The 21038-nt window shown below is 46.5% G+C and overlaps 1 protein-coding gene and 1 long non-coding RNA gene across 3 annotated transcripts; one reads left to right on the top strand and one right to left on the bottom strand.

The window, feature by feature from the left end:
* The first annotated feature begins 923 nt into the window (after positions 1 to 923).
* Positions 924 to 4699, top strand: LOC310698519. Its single transcript, XR_014521569.1, has 2 exons — positions 924 to 1656; positions 2026 to 4699. It is a non-coding gene; the product is annotated as an uncharacterized lncRNA (long non-coding RNA).
* Positions 2937 to 21001, bottom strand: INPP1 (inositol polyphosphate-1-phosphatase). Of its 2 annotated transcripts, none has more exons than XM_083484977.1 (6): positions 20918 to 21001; positions 15764 to 15970; positions 14243 to 14303; positions 13546 to 13746; positions 10464 to 10638; positions 2937 to 9050 (listed from the first exon to the last, which is right to left on the bottom strand). In XM_083484977.1, exons 2-6 carry the CDS (start codon positions 15965 to 15967, stop codon positions 8555 to 8557), a joined length of 1137 nt encoding a protein of 378 aa, XP_083341103.1. In that variant the 5' UTR covers positions 15968 to 15970; positions 20918 to 21001; the 3' UTR covers positions 2937 to 8554. The 2 variants fall into 2 exon arrangements, with proteins under 2 accessions (XP_083341103.1, XP_083341102.1); XM_083484976.1 differs by lacking the exon at positions 20918 to 21001 and adding an exon at positions 18352 to 18862.
* Positions 21002 to 21038: the final 37 nt, after the last annotated feature.

The raw sequence follows: 21038 nt of genomic DNA on the forward strand, positions 1-21038 counted from the left end.
GCGCTGGGTGCCACGCCCCCGCATGCGGCGCACCATGCCCCCAGGACGCATGCCACGCCCCCAAGATGTGCCAGTCACACCCCCGCCTGCTCTCCACCCCCCCCCCGATCTTGAAGCTCTGCCACTGGAGACTGCCCCCCCCCAAAAGAAGTTGATAGGCATTGCCATTCAAATGGTGTATGTGTGCCAGGTCATGTGATTGATTATGTAGGGAGTAGCTTCCCCCCCCCAATATTTTATTCAAATTGGCACCCCAGCAACCTTGTTACTAGGGAGTGGGGTGGGCACTAATTTCTTACCCATGCACAATGATCCCATGTTGAAAACAAACACATTTGTATCCACTGTATTAATGGGCTAAGGGACTTTTTATGTGTCTTTATGACCAACAGGTGGTGGAAGGAGCGAGCCAGATTCTAGTGAGTGAGACTGTCCCTGGCTATAGTACTGGTTTTAGCCCTCTCACTGGTCAGAACTGAAGGAGCTAATGGGCCGAAGGATTAGGAGAGGGAGGCTGGGGGAATAGGTTTAAAATGGAAACTAAAACCAGCTTAGGTTAGATTTCTTTTTAAAACTATAGTTAATATTTATTTTTTAAGTAAACAAAGGAATCGTACGGCACGGAAGAATTATTATTTACAACTTTAAAAAGAGATACAACAAATCTTAATTTATTGGCTCCCTAAAAAGTGTTAGGAGAGGCAATAAATTTTAAGTTAAAGGAAGCTGAAAGAAAATAGAAGGCCATCAAAGAATTAATCCTAATAAAACAGGGAGAGTAAATTGTGGAGAGATGATGGAGTTTGAGAAAGCCCCCAAAAGAAAGTATCTGAAGAAGTGTGCATGCACACGAAAGCTCATACCAAGAACTAACTTAGTTGGTCTTTAAGGTGCTACTGGAAGGAATTTTTTTATTTCCCAAAAGAAAGCTTAGCCAAGCAAAATTTAAACTGAAAACTCATAAAAATACTAAGATGAAGATTTTAAAGAGAATCAAGAAAAACGAAAACACCTGATGACTAGAAAGGCCAAGGGAAAACTAAGACGAAGGAATGTGAGGGGTGAAATCAAGTTTATATATCTTTCGACCAACAAATCTTTGGATGTGAAAAGGAGCACAGGAAAGGACAAGTAGGTGGATATGAAGTCTGCTTCAAGCAAAGTGAAGAATAAATACAGAAAATAGAAAGCTTTTTGTTTAAAAGGCAACTGGAAAAGCCATTTAATAAAAATAACAGGCTGGGGTTTCTGTTGCCGAAGTTGTTAGCATCATCATCATCATTAATTTAATTTCTATACCGCCCTATACATGAGGGTCTAAGGGCGGTTCACATAAAATATCAAATACACAAAACAAAAATAACCCAATAAAGGGTCACCGGAGCATAGACAACCATGGTTAGGCTATCCCTGTCCAGATAGGGGAGTAGATGGGCCACCAGCCGAAGCTGATGGAAGGTATTCCAGGCCACTTGTCTCTCTCTCGACAGAGGTCATCGTCCAGGGCGACCAAGGCCGTTTCTGTGCCAAAACCATGCCTAAACCCTGATTGAAATGGATCCAGAAAACCAGCTTCTTCCAAGAGCCCCTGGATCTAGTCTGTGACCACTCGCTCCAGAAGTTGGGAAAACCAAGATTGGGAAGATTTTAACACAGGTGAGCCTTAGAAGGGAGAAGGGGAGGGAGATCCAGGGGGAAAGAAGGCTGTGCCTGTGATAAAGAGCAAAGCAGAGGGGGAGAAGGCAACATAGTTCCTTCTGATTTCATGTTAGCTTTTTGACAAAAAATCTTTGCGGCCATTTTGTGATAGCTTCTTGGGGACTATAGAGAAGCTCCTTCGCTAATGGGCAGAACTTCATTTTATTTATAATGTGGATTCCAGGGAGTAGAATAACAAACCCTCTTGAGCAACTGGCTTAAAAGTGGTGGCACTTGGCACAGGAAGCTAGGAAGAGGCATTATTATTATTATTATTATTATTATTATTATTATTATTTCCCACCCTTTCCCCTGATGGGAATAAAGGCAACTGACAAGCATTCCAGGAGCCCCTTCAGATTGGTGAAGTTAGAAAAGAATGAAGGCACGGAAAGAGAAATAACTATTGAACCAGAAAAGGTTTGGAAGCCACTAGGATCAAGAACTGATTCTGGGGGAAGCATAAAAGGGGGAAATAACTGAGAAAGCTACAAGGAGAAGCAGCAAAAAGCAACCAACCAAGGCTGAGAGTATTATACCTAACTGTAGTTACTGGGCAACTGCAGAAGAGGGTCACCAAAATATTGCTGAGTTTTTGTTCCTTCAGATGTGTATAAATCCAGAAGGTTCCAAACATGCCAGCATTTTGGATCCTCGCCAGTAATTCTGTTCCTAAGGTAATACATTTAGAATACCCATTTTAAAACCTGGTGCATCAAACTGCTTCCTTTGTCTGTAACAGTTGCCTTGCGAATTTCAGTGTGAATAAGCAAATAAGGCATTTTGAGGGTGGATCCACTGATGGCAACGGTAGAGGTGGCATTGGAGTGAGTAGAGGTTTTCACCATTTTGTCGGCCATTTTTAAGCAAAAAAAGTCCAGCAAACATTTAAGCACATACATATTCATAATTAGGAAAGATGAGCCATGACCATTTTTTCCTGTACATAAAGGGCAGAAAATTTTGTCTGCTAATGGTAAGGCTGAAATGACTGAGAAAATATTTGAAATCTTATGAATCCTGACGCTCTGGCCATTTTTACTCACACATAAGGGGGTGGCTGATTGTTCCACTAATGACGAGAGTGGGCCCATACAAAATAATAATAACCCAACATTTGTGAAACATTTTGGAATAGAGGTCTGTACCCCTATCTCCTGTAGATAAAGGAGGCATGTAGCTCCCAATTTTATTTGTCTGGGGTACATGTATGTCTCTTTAATGCAGAAAACATGATCCATTAATGCTGAGACTTTATTAAAAATTTAATTTGACCAAAATTGTATTACTGGCTTTTTGGTGAAAACCTGCATAATAGGATTGATAGTTGCTGGGTTTCTGACAAATACTAAAATTTGGATCCTTGCCAGAACTTCCGTTCCTAAGGTGATATATTTAAAAACCTGGTGTAGCAAACTGCTTCCTTTGCCTGTAATCTCGTTACCTTCAACTGCAATTGTAGCTTCTATAAAAAAACTTTTGAATTATCAGAAGGGCAATAGGCACTAATAACTAAAAAGTGATCTCTAAATGCTCCATTGTAATTATAGCAGCAATACAGGTGTGTGTTTTCTCGCTGAAGGTCAAACTAGGTGAGTATCTTGTGCTTGGCTGAGGAGAAAATCTCTGTTGTGTTCTGCCTGCAACTCTTTGTACAAAGATTCTTTCAGGTCGCAGTGAGGGGGACCATTCAAGCACCCTGAGCCTGTTGGAGAAAAGGTAGGCTCTAAATGGAATCATACATCAAATATGCAAACTAAATATTCCAAAGAGCTTGTATAGAGCAATGTTGGTTATTCAATCCCTGTTTCAGAAGAGCTGCGAACTCGAAAGCCTGATGCAGTTGCTCTCTGTGCTTCTACCTGGAGGGACTTCTCTTGTCAGGACGCTGCAAGGGAGGCCCTTTCCTGTGCCATCACCACACAACAAGGTACATCTTTTGGTGGGAGAGCCATCCTTGTTGTGTTCCAGCTCTTTTTTTTACAGACCTCACAGAGCTACCTGTGCCTGAAGCAGATCTGCTCCATTGACAAGTAAGAGGCAGTGTCAGAGCTCTTGATACATCAAGTGAACATCGGCAGTGTAGGACTGAGAGACACCTGCGTCTTGAGTGCGCTGCTTTAGGTAACCCACTGTTTTTGCTCCTTTGTGTCTGGAAGGGAGGGCTGCTGAAGACCCTAGTCTTCCAGGTGCATCTCAGTGACACAAGAAATAGAATTTTGCAATTCTTCAGGAACCTTAATGGCAAGTGCACTTCACACTCCACAATTCAGTGATCTTTTTCAGTACAATCCTTTTGTGCTGGCCTCTCAATTTCCCCTCACTTGATCTCTTCACAGTTCTGTCCAAGAGCCCACCACACTCAGGGGAAGCCAGCTCTTCCTGCAGAAGTCAGGTCAGTAAGAACAGCTGTGTTCCATTTCACTGGAATTTGCGGGAATGGGCCGGGGACAGACTAATCAGTCCAGATTGCTTTTCACAGACCAGCAGAAGGAACTGCCAGGCCCATTAATTCACACTTCAGAGGGACAAACGAAAAGGGGAGCATAAAGGCAGAGTTTTAAGACTGGAACCAGTCTCCCTCTTCTGCCCTGCAAATTAATGGCAGTCAAAATGGCACTCTGTGACTTAAACACATCTAGGTGAATATCCCTTGCTCGGTTGTGTTCTCTCTGCAACTTTATAACTCTTAAGGGTTTTCTTTTTCCTGAGAGAACATTCTGTATTCAGAGTGGTCTCTCAGGTTTTGCTTTTCACCTTGTTGCATTAAAAAAAAAAAAAGCAAAAGGCGCTGGTGGTTGGCACTCCTGGTTTCTAGGACAGGGTTCAAGTCCCTGCGGTGTCCTTGCTTACTTCCAGTGCAACCCCTTTCTCTATCTATCTCTCCCCCCCCCCAAGAACTAAGTCAAGTAAGGTGTTCCTCTGATGCATCACTCGTGTGTGTCCAAGATAAGATGGATTACATGGATGCTTCCCATCCTAGCACTCCCAGCCATGGGGGGGGGGGAATACTTAGTCTTTTTATATATAAAAAAGACTGTCTCTTAATTTTGCATTGCTTGTTTAGGAAGTAACCTAAATATACAAACAAATGGATCCTATTTAGATTATGCAGAATGTGGAAAAAGCTAGGGTGAAAGAGAAATGGCATCACGTTCACTCATTAGCAGAAGAAGAACAGCAACTATCAGGTGCTCAGGTGTCCTATTTTACAGAAGACAGTTGTCGATTTTCAGAGCTATCAGAGGCTTAGGATGAGGACAGGGGGCAGTTCTCTGTACAAAGGTGGCCTATTTGAATGGCCGTGCATTCCAGGTCTGGTTGAAAGATACAGAAGGAAGAGCAGGGGCACTGAAGTTGCCCATCAACAGACAGCACCTTGGCAGCAGACTAAGCACAACCACCTAGGCCACAGTCTTCCCCACTACAGTGAGATGCGTAGTATTCCTATGTAGAATTATAGAGTGACATAACACATCAGTCATACTCAAGGTAATATCATATACCCAACTAAGCTGTACTTGGAATCACTGAAATCAATGGGTCTAGGGACTGTGACTTAGTAGGATATAACCTACTAATATTTTTAAGTGCACATCTGCACGCAGCACATGCAAAATGGTGTCCATTCATTTGACCAAGTGTCAATGGCTACTCTAAGCAAAGACATGTCCAATTTCTGCAACTGGGAGTATCTAGGGATGCAATATTGCATGTTCAGTCAGACCCTTTTGTTTCCTCCTGATCCTGAGGATGTTCCGTCTAACTTGGGGATTTTACTCAATCCCCTTGTGGGATTTCGAGATTTCCTACAACACCTAGCCTATCTTCTCAGCCATAAGGATCTGACAGGGGGGGGGGGGTTCAGATACTCTTGGATGGCAACTCCCTACATGCCTGATCATTGGCCATGCTGGCTGAGTTGATGGGAGTTGTAGTCCAAAGCAGCCAGAAAAGGCACCTGTTTTTCACCATCGTTTAATCTGAAGCCAACTTACTTGGGAGTAAGCCCCAATGAATTCAATAGGACCTACTTCTCTGGACACAGTTAGGATTGTGCTGCATTTTGCTTATTCAAAGAAGCTTTTTTAAAGAAAAAGAGGAGGAGGAGGAGGAAACGGGAGCAGCAGCAGCAGCAGCTGGAATTCTCAGGCTGCACAATACTAGAAGCCTGAATTTGCACAGAATAATTAGGGGTCAATATAAGTCATCAGCTGAACAGTAAAAACAAATGTGGCTCCATTTTACAAGATGCAAAGTGTTTTTATGTACCAAGTCTGTGCTCTTTCCTTTAGAAGAAGCCTGTAGCAGATCTGATTACAGAATACGCAACAAGCAAATATGGAATTGAGCCAGGTTTATGTTATAAAATACTCTGTCATAGGTGAAAGCTCAGCTCCGGCCTCTCAATCCAACTCTTGGTAAATAAATATCAGCCAGGGGCTATCGTGCCATCTAGTGGCAGAAGAGTATTGCAAGACTGCCAGCTTGTTTTAATGCGAAGGAGTGGCACAGGCATCTGTGGCCCCAGGGCTGCTTTGAGTATTCATTAAGATTTCTAAACCATTATATTTCTTGCGCCCAGGGAGGATGGCGATATACCACAACATCCCCAGCATTCTTATTTATTCCAATTAAATGCTGTTAAAAATCAATCACACCAGAGAGGCAGTTCCTCGTAGCTTAGCCTTCCCCAACCTGGTGCCTTGGCTGGGGCAGATGGAGCTGTGGTTGCAGCCCATTTTCTGTGGCAGCCCCTGGACTGCAAGACTCCCTTCCCACAGAGGTGCATCTTGCACCTTCACCAGGAACCTTTTGCTAAATGCTGAAGACACACTCTCTTCCACCTGGCCTTTGACACCTGACATTTGCATTTTCAGGACTCACCCTATTCTTGTGACTGTAATATGTTTTAGCATTTTTTAATATTGATTTTTAAATTGTTGTAACCAGCCATGGGATCTGCTGGTGAAGGACAGGTAAAACAACAAACATACATAGCAGTACTCCAATTTGTGTTCCTCTCAGGTAGTACACAGTGAGACTGAAGCACTCTAGAAAACAAAACACAGTTTGTCCCCAAAATTCTCAGAGATACAATTTGTGTTTTTAAAGTGAGGATGTATTTTGGCCAATTATACTATTGCTGCTCCTACATATTCCTTGTTTTAGTTTGATTGAAGTTTTGATCTCGTTATTTAATATACCAATTTTATATTTGATCTTTGTTGTTGGTAAAATTATGTTGAATATTTCATGAAAAGGTGGTAAATCTATTTACTGCAAGTTAGATTCCTTGGTAGAAGAAAAACTGGTACTTGTGTTCCCAAGCACACACTTCAGCGGTTATCAGAATATTCAGCTGTGTTTAATATTTCAGATTCACCTACTTTAAAAAAAAATTCTGAGCATATTCTGTGCAATTTGAATCTTAGGTACAGTTTATTACTATTAAAATAGTGTGCAACTGCTATAACAAGTAAAAAGAAACTTTTAAAAATTCAAATTCTGCTCGAAGATGCACACTCACATGATGTGTTCAAAGTAAATTACAGAAACCATATATAAGTTTGTGTGTTCATCTGTATACTGTTGGTCAATCTTAATTTTCTTATTCTGATTCCAAATATTTTTTTAAAAGCCGAGTTGGTTAAAAGATGGTTGGTTGGTTTCTAAAGCAATGTGTTAGAAACATCTGAAATATGGGTGGCTACAGGACAAGGCCAATGAATGGGTGAATTGCGGCCATGCCTTCTTCCCTCCCTACCCAGAATTGCATTCCTGACATGGCTTGCCTGTGGCCTTCGGATCTTGCTGGGCTCTCAACTCCCACCAGCTCCGGCCAGCAACATCCAAAGGGCCATGTTCCCCATCCCTGTCAAGGGGGCTGGAGGTAGGATTTAGGGACTCTCAGGAAACGGTCAGTTATTCTGCATGAAACTGAGCTCATATAAAGATGATTCAGTCTGGATAAGCTGCAATTTGATACAATAGCAATTTTTGGGAGGGTATTCCCAGAATCGCAGCACATACTTTGATTGATTATTTCAGCTGCCACGGCTCCTTACAAATGATCCTGAGGAACTCTTTGCTACAGATATGCAGCCTAACCTCCCTCAACAAAACACTGTCCCACCAGATTCCGTGTTAGAGAGTAAATGCCACAAACCACAGAAGCACGATTGGTGCAGGCGCTCCTCACAGAGCTGAAGGCCACCTAGACTGTCTTCATAACATGGACTGACCAGGACTGACCAACCAACCACTAGTCGCTCACAGATCAAGCTGCAGATGATCCAGATCACATGTCACAAGCAAGGAGAGTGGTTGATGCACCCCAGAAAACAGGCCTGTGCCGTGGACAGCTAAAAACAGTGCTGGTCACAGTGCCCTGTGCAAGATACCAGAAGCAGAGAGGGCTAAAGAAAATCCAAATTGGAAGCTATATAATGGTCCCAATGCATGTCTACTGCATTACCCATAATACGTATTATTCATGTAAAAGGAGCAAAGCACCAAGGATCAGGTGGGGAGAAGGGCACAATTTAAGGTCACCACGACCCCCTCTGCATGCGTGGAGGTTACATTTCCTGGCTACAGTTAAGATAAAAACCATGGTTTGTGGTGCATGAGTGATTTGTGATCTCTCTGCTCCTCCCCACTGGAACATGGCGGAAACAGGGCACAGAAACGCCAGAAGTCAAAGGTACAACCTTAGCTGATCCAGGTGTGCTGCCTTTGTCAGTAACCGACTGGTCCCTTGGTAGGTGAGGAAGCTGGGGCCCTTTGCCCAGAGACTGGCTTCCTCCCCGGGTGCTGAGATGAAAATGCCCTGGAGGGAGGAAGAGGAGGAGCTTTAGAAGGTGTTTGCTGCAGCTGCCAGAGTGGCCATCACAGCCTCCAGATGCTCCTGGTGGATGTAGGCCACAAGCCCTCCTTGGTTGGCCCAGCGCTCAGCACCCAGAGCGCCCTCCACAGGCTTGTTGTAGGTCAGTTCCGGTAGCGGCTTGCGTTGCCCAGCCTGCCAGGACTTCAAGGCCTCCGAAAGGTCAACCATGCCTCCGCCAAGGGCTAGCAGGATGGCGTGGGGGCCGCAGGAGTCCCACTTAAAGGTGCTGCCCTCCGAGAGGACGTAGGCGTCGGCCAGCCCCAGCGCCACACACAGCATCTTGTACCCGGCACCGGAGGCAAAGCACAGCTGCTGCCCATACAGGGGGGCCAGGGCTTCCTGCAGCGCCACTTTCTCATTGCTGCTCAGGACCACACGAGGGGAAGTCCGCAGCTGGGGCCGGCTTAGCGAGCTCAGGCGGGTGCCCCCATAGGAGATGCCCCAGTGATATTTGCTCTGCCACCTGCAAAAAAAAAAGGGACATGTCAGAGAAGGCTAGCCAGGAAAAGCACCAGAGAGTCACGCCACGCTAGGACCTGGTGGAGACAGCAACCAATTGATGCTGCTTTCCCCATCCCCAACAAGAACCTTGATGCAAGGAAGACGGATGAGGTGGTCATCAGTGCTGTGTGAGTGGAAAGCCAAAGTGAGAGGCTGCAGCACACTGATTGCTAGAAAAGAAAAACACAACTGGGATGGAGGCCTGGGATAAGAGGACGACCAAGGATGCCCTTTAGACCCTGTCTTGAGCAGGGGGTTGGGCTAGATGAGCTCCAAGTACATTCCAACTCTAAAATTCAACGATTCTATTATTCTAAGGGATGGGACAAAATGCCCTGGAATCAGCTCAGCAGGGTATTTTTAATAGCCAGACTGAGAGCTGGAGTTTTTGTGAGTGATGAGGCACTGTACACTCCTTGCATGTTGCAAGATGTGTCTGCACGGGTGCAGTCGGTATGCATTAAGAACACAGGAAGCAATTTTATACCAAGATAGACACTCGGTCCATCTAGATTAGGATCGTCCCCACTGATGGGCAGGGGTTCTCCAGAGTTTCAGGCAGGTGATGCTGGGGGTGGCATCTGGACCTGCTGCTGCATAAGATGCGCTCTATCCCTGAGACACACACCTGGCTTGAGAGGGGTTCATATGCAGACATGGGCTAGATCAGCTGATAATGCCGAGCAGGGCTGTCTTTAGAATATGCGCCGCCGGGGTGCAAAGATCCGCCCACTGCCCCCAAATTTAGTGCTGCCCACATCTACCCCCAATATATACTTCTCCGTGGTTGCAGGTGAGGCCATGGCGGCAGCGGCGGCATCCTGCTCTTCTGAGTCTCGCTGCTGTTGTCCCTCACGAACCGGGTGCCCGAGCTCCACAAAGGCACGCAGCTTCACACCCAGGTGCTTTTAAAAGCTCCCCAGGAGGAGGAAGGAGAAGAAGAGGGATGCAGTAACCGAACCAATGGTGGGCGAGAGAGCAACGCCTCTCCACGCAGGGTGGGACTCCGGGGAGGAGAAAGCGGCCAGGGTGGAGGCGGCAGCAGCGGCTGGCTTTGAAAATATTTATTATTTCATAACAGGTAGATAGTTAAGAGCTTAGGCAGCTTCAGCGGTGGGTGCCTGGCACCCCCCCAGAATTCAGCACCTGGCTGCCCCGCACCCCTTGCACCCCCAGGGTAAAGACGGCCCTGATGCCAAGCCTCCCAACTTGAGCAGTGGAATTGAAAAGCAACAACTTCTCTAGATGAAACATGGATTAAAGCGAAGCTTCACAGTAGTGAGTCTGGGTCAAGCCTCTTCCATCCGCATGCACTTAATGGGTACCCAATGGGCCAGCCCACCTGTGGAAGAGTGCCCTGTGGTGGTGCTGTTACCTGCGTGCTGGCAGCTTTTCCTGGAAGAAGGGCTCATTGATGATGCCCAGGACAGGTTCGCCTGAGTGACGGTTGTATACGCCTATCAGCACCAGCGCCGAGCGCAGCCCTGAGGGGTAGATGCCATCCACAGGCAGCACATCTCCACGCCCACGGATGTACTGATTGGTGGAATCTGAGGAGAGAGAACCCGTGAGATCGCCAGTTCCAAGTCTGGTGAAGGAAGTTCAGAGTAAGGCTCAGAGAGCTCCTCCTCACAGGAGAATTGCCATTTTTTAAATGGGCAGCAGAAGGGCCCCTTCATGGGGGAAGGTCCCTAGCTCAGTGGCAGAGCACCTGCTCTGCATGCAGAAGGTACCAAGTTCAATCCCAAGCATCTTAACGTAGGCCTGGAGAGACCACTTCTGGAACCCTGGAGAATCACTGCCGGCCAATGCAGACAACACTGGGTGAGATGGACTAAGGGTCTCGCCCAAGTGTCGGGCAGCTTTCTCTGTGTCTGGAGCCCAGACTTTGCAGGCAGAAGGTCCCAGGTTCATTCCTTAGCATTTCCAGCTAGGGAGGTAAAAAAGGAGGTAGCAGTGATAGGAAAGACCTGTTTTTTACAGCTTTTTAAAGCTTTTCCCTATCTCTCTCTCTCCCTCTCTTTTTTCTTTTTTGTCCTTTTCCACTACATTTTTATCTTGTTTAGACTAATGTTGGGTTAAAAAGATATTTGATATTAAGTTTTGTATTTTTCTCTATAAACTCTAACAAAATTTATTGATTTATTTATTTTTAAGGGCCCAAGACCCTGGAGAGAAGAAGAAAAAGAGGAGTTTGGATTTGATATCCCGCTTTATCACTACCCTAAGGAGTCTCAAAGCGGCTAATATTCTCCTTTAGGATTCCTTTGAATTCAAATAATATATTGCCTACTTTTTATGCCCTTTACGAATAAATGTGTTGAGGGGTGTGTGTGTTTGTATGCATGTATGGAGAGCCAAATTTAGTCAGAGCAGAGCAGCCACTGCCAACCTGGCGCACCACCCAGGTGCTTCGGAGGAAAGCTTCCATCCGTTTCAATCAGAACAGCCATGCTGGTTGAGGATGATGGGAGTGGTAGTTCAAAACATCTGGAGAGCACCAGGGTTGGCAGAGGCTGAAGAAGACAGTACTGGGCTAGGAGGACAAATATGGTAGTTGGGCCTGGTGGTATAAGGCCGTGAGAAGGGAGCTGGAGGTGGTTGAATGGATCTCCGCTAACTTTCGCCAAAAGCTAGTAGTCCCCACAGAGGGAGGATAGTAGAAGCTGTATCCCCTGGGCTCCCTGTCCCAACAACTGCAGCAAAGCAAGAGAGCACGTGCTTCACCTATGGGACCTCCAAGATTCAAGCCTTGGGATCTCCAGGACTGAGGAACCTCCAGCATTCCCTTCCGAGGGCCGTAAGCCAGGGGTGGGAGCAGAGGCAGAACTGGGCAAATGGCCTGAGGCAGCAGAGCACTTCCATCAGAGTACACAGTGACTGGACAAACCAATAGTCTGATTTAGTGTAAAAGTAACTCCTATGTGAGAGGTAGCCAACAAACCACCTTCAGAATGTCCAGGATCTGCCATCATTTCCAGTAACTGACCACGCTGGCAGGGGCTGATGGGAGCTGCAGTCCAAGAATGCCTTGAGAACTTGACGTTGGCTATCCCTTTCCTGTCTTACGTTGTTGTTGTTCAGGGCCAAAACTAGGCTTTCTTAAATTGGGTCAAAGACCCCATTTGGCGCCCAACCCCCGGATGTGTGTTTGTGTACATACATACACATACATACATACATACATACATGCAAACACACACACCCCTCAACACATTTATTCGTAAAGGGCATAAAAAGTAGGCAATGTATTATTTGAATTCAAAGGAATCCTAAGAAGTATTATGACTGTATGACCAAAGGGAAAGTGAGCATCCCTTCCTGTAAAAGCAAATTGTTTGTCAAAAGTAGAACTTCCTTGTGCAGTAATTGTCTATCTGAAGTCAGGTTTTGAATTGGATTTATTTGGTCATATTAAAAGTTTGCATTTCCATAAGATCAGCCAAGACCCTCTGGTTTCCTTTAAAAAAATATTTCCCCCCCTCTTTGAGGCTTTTTGCCACCCACCCCTCCTCTTGGTTCTGTGCGGACCCTTTCAAGTTTTGACATGTAAATTTACTCCCAAGCATCAACAAGATTCCTTTCAATTTTATTTTTGTTTGATTACTCATTTTAGGAAATGATAATTTTGTAGTCAATTTAGGTTCCAGGTAAGGTGAAGAAATGCTTTTTGCAAGTCTAAAGTAGAAAGTGCCCTTCCATTACAATCCTAATGCAGCCAGGCTGACGAGCGCTTGCCTCTGGCAGGGAAAATGCTCTCACACACCTTACTTTCCTGTGTGTAGATTGTGTACAGTCTGAAAATGACTCAACGTTAGCTATTGAAAAACATTCAAAGTTCTGAAGAGATCATAGAATCATAGAATTGGAAGGCACCTAAGAATCATCTAGTCCAACTGATTCTCTTCCTCAGTTTTCTGCCCCTCCAGAATTTCTTGCTCACACTAGCAAATCCACAGGGGATCCTATCTTCTGCTTCAGTGGGGAGAGCCAATCAGTCTCTCCAGATTTTCCAACTCTCCCTCTCCCTGAAATTGTGTTGTAAATAAGCCTTCTTCAGCTTCATGGGGAAAGGGGAAGGAGCTTGTGGATGCTATGCTCTTTTTCATCTTTCTCTTCAGCTGAAGCCCAGACATACTGGGAGGCTAGGGGCCTCAATGGTGCCCCTCTGGAAGCTTCATCCAGGGCAGAAACCTTGGCTAGATCCCCACTAGCTACGGCTCTGTGTTGTTGTTGTTATTATTTATTGGTTGAGTTTTCTTGCCCAAGGCAACTCAAAACAACTTACCACCAACCCCCTAAAAAGAAAACACGCTCACGGAGATACATTCAAGCAAGCAAGCAAGCAAGCAGAAATCCTCTGGGAGGAAGATCCCCTTGCCCAACCGAGCCCAAACTCTTATTTCCCGACCCCATCGAGTGCTCAATCCAACATCCACCCTTGACGCATGGCTTACCTATGGGATCAATCCACACAGCCATGCTCTCTGTGGAGATAGTCACAGCCACATCATCCAGCGCTGGGTCTGAAAGCACCACTTCCTGATGAATAGCTGCAGCCAGCAGCTCGGCTGCCGCTTGCTTCCGGTCGAGGACTTTTTCCAACAGGGCAGCAGTTTCTTGTTGTGTGGGGCAAACCTGCACCACCACCGTCTCCCCTAGAAGTTCAAAAAAACAAAAATTAGTATGCTAGGGGGCTTTTCCTTGGAGGGCGGCTTGCAGGCCGGTAAAACGGCTCCCATGGGCTGCTTGTGGCCCCTGGGCCTTAGGTTGCCGACCCCTGATCTAAACACATCTCAGAGAGACTACAAGGGGTAATGCACAGGGGTTCCTCAGATGACTAGTTGTTGGGGAAACTGTAGATTTGAAAAATATAAGCCTAGAAGAACAGTAGCCAATAAAAAAGGTCAAGTGCGGTTCAGAAAAGTCTTTTGCGGGCAACAAAAGGGACCTGGAGGTGGGAGAACTGACTTTAGGAATAGAAAAGGGAGTCTAATTTCAAGCATAAAGTACATCAGAGTCTGCAGCAACAGAAGATGATGGCTGAGCCAATGATTCTAATTAAGATAAAGCTGAGAAAGAGGACCAGCAGTTTGATAGAGCAATTAATAAAAATTTGCCCTCTCCCTGCCACTTAAGGACGCCATCACTCACCAAGGCCATTTTCAAATTTGTTGGACTCCTCACCACGGATATGATCTTGTAATTCTGGAAACTGGTAGCGCCAACAATGGAGAAGGGGAAAGGAAGAAGAGAGAGTGGCTTAGTCACACTGATGAGTCAGGTCTAAGAGAAAGTTATTTTGGTCTTTCTGCCCCATCATCCCCAGTTCCCACTGGATCAGAAAGGGACAACTGTGCATCAGTGCTTGGAATGAATTAGTTCGGTTTAATGATGTTCATGGAATTAGGACAAATATCTCTAAACTGCACATGAGAGCAGCTTCCATAATTGTCAGGTGAACTGAACATAAATTATGTTCATTTTATGACAGAATTTTGAACAATTTGTAATTCATTTTCAAGTTCATTTTCTCATATGTGTTTTTAGCTCTTTAACCCTTTAGGGCTTTTATGTTTTAAGTTCATAATTGGTGTGTGTCCAATTATTGACGGAATGGAGTATTTAAAATAGTAATAATAACCTAGACTTTTCTCCTGAATGCACTAGCACTATTTGAATGGCTGGTCCTGCTCTGACATGTCTGTGTTCTGTAATGTCCTTAGTAGGTTGGGCAACCACACACACACACACACACACACACACAGGCTTGTGGCTAGATCTAATTCTTCCCTTAACCCCAGGGAAAGAATCCTCTCTACAGGCACTCCCATGTGTCTAATAAACTGAGTTATGGCCTAAAAAATTCCCTCCCCCATTTGATGACATTGTTTTATTATTATCTTTATATCCTGCCTTTCCTCCAAAGAGCTCAAGCAGGCGTACTTGGTTCTCTCTCTCCCCATTTTATCCTCACAGTGACTCTGTGAAGTAGGATAGGCTGACACAGGAAAACTGGTGCAAGGTCACCCAAGGAGCTTCATGGATCTGAGCCCTGGTCTCCCAGGACCTAGTCTAACACTCTGTACCGCACAACTCCTAGGCAAGCCACTGTTCTCTCGATCTAATTTGCGGATAGTAATGATGGCCTACCTTCGTAAGGTAGCCTTACAGAGTAATTTTGAGGATTACTGGGAAAATTATGCAAAGACCATGCACTATATGACACTATAGATGTGAGCTGTAATTATTCCAACAGGTGAAGGATGAAGGCACCTGGTTGTTCCCACTTTCACAACCATTGGGAGCAGGGTGGCTTAGCCACTGCAAAGGGCCGTAGGTCAGCGACAGAACATCTCCTTCACATGCAGAAGGTCCCAGGTGCAATCTCTGGCTTCTCCTGGCAGGCCTGGAACAGGAGCCTGTCTCAAGCTCATGGGAACTGAGGCCAGCCAGTGTGGGCAATGCTGAGTTAGATGGTGTGATGGACTGACTCAGTATAAGGCAGCTTCCGATAGTCTTATGGTTCCAGCTCAATCCCAGGTCCTGCTGGGTTGCAATTTAGGATAAGTGCAGCAGCCACTATGAGCTTTTCCCCTTCTACATTTCCCCTAGCTCTGGCCTGCGATTGCTATATAAACCCTTCTTTACGTATCCCTTCCCCGCAGCAGATACCTTTTGCCCCACATCATGCTTGATAACCTCTTGGATCAGCACGTCGGCCAAAGTCTTGAAGTCCTGCAGGAACTTCTTGTTCTTGTCCGCCCCTCTCTTCTCCTCAATGAGCAAGCTGAAGAGTGCCTCCTCTTGGCGGCACAGCTGGGCAATGCAGGCTGCCTTCTCCGATGCCGCAAGAAGGCTCTTCAGAAGAGCCGCCATGGTCTGGGGCAGGGGAAGGAAGAAGCAACCGTGAATGCAAATTCAAGAGGCAGGCACAAGAGGCATGTTCCTTCATCCTAAACCCCATCCTCTCTGATTGGTTACAGTGCCTAGAGAAGAAGAAGAAGAAGAAGAAGAAGAAGAAGAAGAGGAGGAGGAGGAGGAGGAGGAGGAGGAATTTGGATTTGATATCCCGCCTTTCACTCACCAAAGGAGTCTCAAAGCGGCTAACATTCTCCTTTCCCTTCCTCCCCCACAACAAACACTCTGTGAGGTGAGTGGGGCTGAGAGACTTCAAAGAAGTGTGACTGGCCCAAGGTCACCTAGCAGCTGCATGTGGAGGAGCCGAGACGCGAACCCGGTTCCCCAGATTACGAGACTACCGCTCTTAACCACTACACCACACTGGCTCTCAGAAGCCCAGAGGGAAAGGGGCAGTGATGCAGGAGGCAAGATTCCTAGGTTATTGTTCCATCGCCTGGGGTGTAGTGGAAGCCAGCATGGTACCGTGGTTAGAGTACTGGACCACGGAGGCCCAGGTTCAAATCCTCAGTCAGGCACCAAGCTGCCCACACCACCTACTAATGAGATGGCAAGATTGTTGTGAAGGATAAGGAGGGATGGGGAGAAGAACCTTGTATGCAGCCCTGAGCTCCTTGAAGGAAGGAAAGGATTAAAATATGAACAAGTACAGCTGCAATCCTATACTCCTGGGGAGCAAGCCCTATGGAACAAGGGTGACTTTGCGCCAAGTAAAAAGGCATAGGATTGCAAAGTCACCTATGTACAGACCAGTAAGGAGCCTTTTTTTGGGTGGGTGGGGGGATTCTGTGTTGCTGTTTAATTGCTCCAGTGTAACTCAGTTAGCTCAGTTTGAAAGCACGTCAAAGTGCAAGCAGATAAATAGGTACTGCTCCGGCAGGAAGGTAAACTGCGTTTCCGTGCGCTGCCCTGGTTCGCTAGAAGCGGCTTAGTCATGCTGGCCACATGACCCAGAAGCTGTACGCCAGCTCCCTCGGCCAATGAAGCGAGATGAGCGCCGCAACCCCAGAGTTGGTCACGACTGGATCTAATGGTCAGGGGTCCCTTTACCTTTTAACTCAGTTAGCTAGCCAGCCTGAAGAGAACGAACCCAGAAAAATACAGTGCTACCTATTGAAAATGGAGGGACAGAGAGAAAGATTAACAGTGCGATCCTATGCATGTTTACTCAACTTCTGAGAAAGCATGCACAGCACTAAAGGAAGGAACATGTACTTCCTACCAAAGGGAGTTAGAGATGTAAACAGCAGGAAGACCTAATGCTCCTTCCCATCTCTGAGAACAGTGCTAGAGTGAACGACCAACAAAAGCTCTGGGATTTTGCCCAGGCTTCTATCATCTGATAAGAATAATGGATGGAAGCATAGCACTTTGCATTTTTATGAGCTCTTAAAAGTCCTTTCACTGGTGTTTCTTGCAATTAGCACCTCTGTGCTACAGATGCCTTGTGCCAACAGCGTCCAGTATCCTGGCACACCTCTCTTGCTATGATTATCTCTCAGCTGCAACCCCAACATAAAAAGATATAATGCCAAATATTAGGTAGCTAGGAGAAGAACACTAGGAACATTCCGGAGTAAACCCTTGGCAATATTCTTCTTGGTCCACAGGAGACAGAGAAACACAGAAGGAGGAAACGGAGGGTCAGAGGGTGGGAGAGATGGAGCAGGAAACGGTGGAGTTGGAAGTCCTTTCCTATGAACTGCCAGAATCTCTCTTTACGCTTATACATATTCAATAATGGGCCAAGAACCCCTCTCCTAGCACAATAGCGAGAAACCTCTGGCCCTCCAGAGGTTGCAAAACTACAACCCCCATCAGCCCTTGCAAGAATAGTCAATGAAAAGGGGTGATGGGAATTGTAGTTCCGCAACATTTTGCGGACCAAAGGTTCCCCACATCGACTTTAGAACTTTTTAAGCAGCCTTGACTACCTATTTCATAGCCCATGTAAACCATGTGCCCATGGGCGATGTGTCCTAAATGTCGACCTTCCTATTCAGCACCATCCCACTTCGCTTATTATGACTGGGGCGCGCGCGGGGGGGGGGGATCCACACCCCCGCGGGACCCCAAAGAAGCCCCCCGACCCCAAGACACCCCGCCGTGCCACGTCACGGAAATTAACACCTTCGCCGCCGGATGAGAAGCCGCTCGACGTTCCGCCCGCTGCCGCGCCCTGCGCCAGTTTCCGTTCCCCGGCCGGGCCGGGCGAGGCACCCGCTCCGGAGCCAGGAGAGGGGCAGACCTGGAGGACCCGCGCCAGCCCCGCCGGGCCAAATCGAGGGGGGAGCCCGCGGGTCGAAGGCAAGCCCCGCGGCGCATCTTTCCCCGCTCCTCACCTGTCTCCCGGCGAGGGCTCCGCGCAGCTCTAGCGCCTGCTCCGGGGGAGGAACCGCCGCCGGCTGGATCGCAGCTCCTGGAGTCCACGCCTGCCGGGCCAGGAGGCGGCTGCCCAGCTCTGCCCCGACGGACCTGAAACATGTGATTGTGTGCTCGGCCCTCGCAGGGGCGGGGAAACCTCAGGCGACGCGGCGCTCCGCTCAGGATCTCCTAAATTGAGCCGGCGCGCGGTTTTAATCTCCCCGAAGGCATCCTTCACCCTGACACCGAAAAGGGGGCTGTTGTGCTTTGCAGGGCTGATGGGGAAGAGACAAGGCAAGAGCAGGAAATCATACCGAGACACGGTGCCATCAACTTGGGGATCAAGGGAGTCTTTGATAACTGAATTCATTCATTCATTCAGCATACCGTTTGCAAATTACTGGCACGTAGCCCATTCCCGTGCACATTCACCTAGAGAACAAAGCCCCACTGTGTGAAATAGAATACAACTCCTGGGTAAATACATTATGCAAAGAGCTGCAGGCAGCATTGTAGTACAATCCTATACAGTAGTCACACTGAGTTCAGTGGACTTTGTCGCAGGTAAGTATTTATGGAACTGCAGCATTAACTTCTAGCAGAAGTAGTGCCAGGGCTCATGCCTGCCCAGAAGTCACTGCATGCCAAGCAAAAGTTCTTGGTATATTACAATATTCCTAAAATTTCCAGGTGCTGTAGAAAAAGTGACAGTGCAACCCTACACATGGGTTACCAGAATTAAGTCCCACTCGTTGGGGTTTACTTCCTACTCCCAGTGATTATGTTTATGATTTTATCCTAAAAACAACATCAGCTTTGGTTTGCACTTTAGCTAGAATATCCTAAACCCAGATTGGTTGTAGTTTTATTTACTGCTGCAGAAAAACATATTCTGTAGGTACATAGTCAAAATGGTGAGTTGTTTCCTAGTTCCTTAAAAAAAAAATTAAATTAAAGATTTTCTTGGTTTACGAAAGTACATGCCTTGTCTCTTTTTTTCTGGTTGTACAGTCTTTCTTAAAAATCAGTTACATTTGTTGTGAGATATTAGTGTTGAGTACATTATAAGGTTGGGGAAGACGGGGGGGGGGGGAAGAAGAGGGGTAGGGTGTCGAGGCTTATATTCTTTTGTATAGTGTACATGTGGGGTTTTGTGTCAGCGTCAACTGGGTATGGGTCAGCAAACATTTTCAGCCATGGGCCGGTCCATACTCCCTCAGACCTTGTGGAGGGCCGGAATATATTTTGGGGGGAAAATATGAACCAATTCCTATGCCCCACAAATAACACAGAGATGCATTTTAAATAAAAGCACACATTCTACTTCTGTAAAAACACACTGATTCCTGGACCATCCGCGGGCTGGATTCAGAAGGCGATTGGGCCGCATCCGGCCCCCAGGCCTTAGTTTGCCTACCCATGGTATACTACATTTCCTTGGTAGTGAGAGGTATTAGGGGGCAGGGTGTGGTTAGTTGTCTGTGGTTGGCTGCAGTGGCGTTTGTTTGCATGGGGCGGGGGGCTTGTTGGGTCAGGTAAGCCAGATTGATTCGTATGCAGTCTTCTTGTTGGGCTGTGTATGTGATATCCTAGTTCCTTATTTGGCAGTTCACAGATCCTTTATCAGTTTAGAGCGACCAATACAGTCTGAATGAAGAATTAAGGTTTATTTACTAATTAAGGCGCTCAAGGTGGCATATGTGGTTCTCTAATTTTTTCTGAAAGATAGTGTCTGGCACAAGGCCACCCAGTGAGCTTCATGGCTTAATGGAAATTTGAACCTTTTTTAACAACATCTATTCAAAATTACTCCCAGGCAAGCAGGGTTAGGCTTATAGCCTTAGTCTATAATTAGCCGTGATTTCATATGGGTGTGGGGTGCTGTTACTTTTATTCCTTAGCATTTTTACAGGGGAAAACCATATAATTTGCTTTGGAAGTTACATATGGTAAATCTGCTAACCTGTGGCACAACCCGAACCATGCCTGCTCAGAAGTACCGGTAAGCGCTATTGAATTAAACTGAGTTTACTCCCAGGCAAATTGGATTCGGATTGCAGCCCTAGAGTGGATGTTTTAATAAAGACTGGATGCTGTGCAACTGTAAGGCATCCTTCTCTGAAACTGGTGCTCTTCGGGTGTTTTGGGCTACAAGGACCAAATTAGGGGATACAATTGGGCTAGAACAGGGAATGTCCAGGTGCTCACTGGCCCCAGGGAGCTGGTAGTCCAACAACATCTGGATGGCCACAGCCGCCTCCTGATCCCTTGGCTGGTTGACACAGTGAAAGTCACAACTCAGATGCTTAGGAAACTGAGGTAATTTTAACCCGTTTTGGATTAGATTTCATGGTTTTAATTAGATTAAAATCAGGAAGTGGGGGCTTCCGGGTTACTTTTGGCACCATTCCCCCCTGGAGGCAGCTGCCCACAGGAAATAGTGGAAACCTCAAGGGAGAATTTAGAAGCCAGGAGTTTCTTCTTTTTCTAACTTGGGTCTTATTTTGTGTGGTGAGGACTACTGATGTTGCTGTTAATTATTACCTTCAGAGAAGCCGGAAGCCTGTGTGGCCCAGCAGTTAACTGCTAGCATTGCAGGGGGTTGGACTAGATGACCGTGAGGATCCCCTTAGACTTCTGCGCCTCGAGTAAGATTTGTGCCCAG

Source organism: Podarcis liolepis (assembly GCF_965112155.1).
Source record: "Podarcis liolepis genome assembly, chromosome: 2".
Classification (NCBI taxonomy): Eukaryota; Metazoa; Chordata; class Lepidosauria; order Squamata; family Lacertidae; genus Podarcis; species Podarcis liolepis.

What these genes read in the sequence shown, in the direction of transcription:
- INPP1 (XM_083484977.1), bottom strand. Translation starts at nt 15,967, where the DNA reads ATGGCGGCTCTTCTGAAGAGCCTTCTTGCGGCATCGGAGAAGGCAGCC. An exon ending in AGCATGATGTGGGGCAAAAG is followed by an intron (nt 14,304 to 15,763) that starts GTATCTGCTGCG and finishes TGGCGCTACCAG; the next exon opens with TTTCCAGAATTACAAGATCA. An exon ending in TGTGTGGATTGATCCCATAG is followed by an intron (nt 10,639 to 13,545) that starts GTAAGCCATGCG and finishes CTCTCTCCTCAG; the next exon opens with ATTCCACCAATCAGTACATC.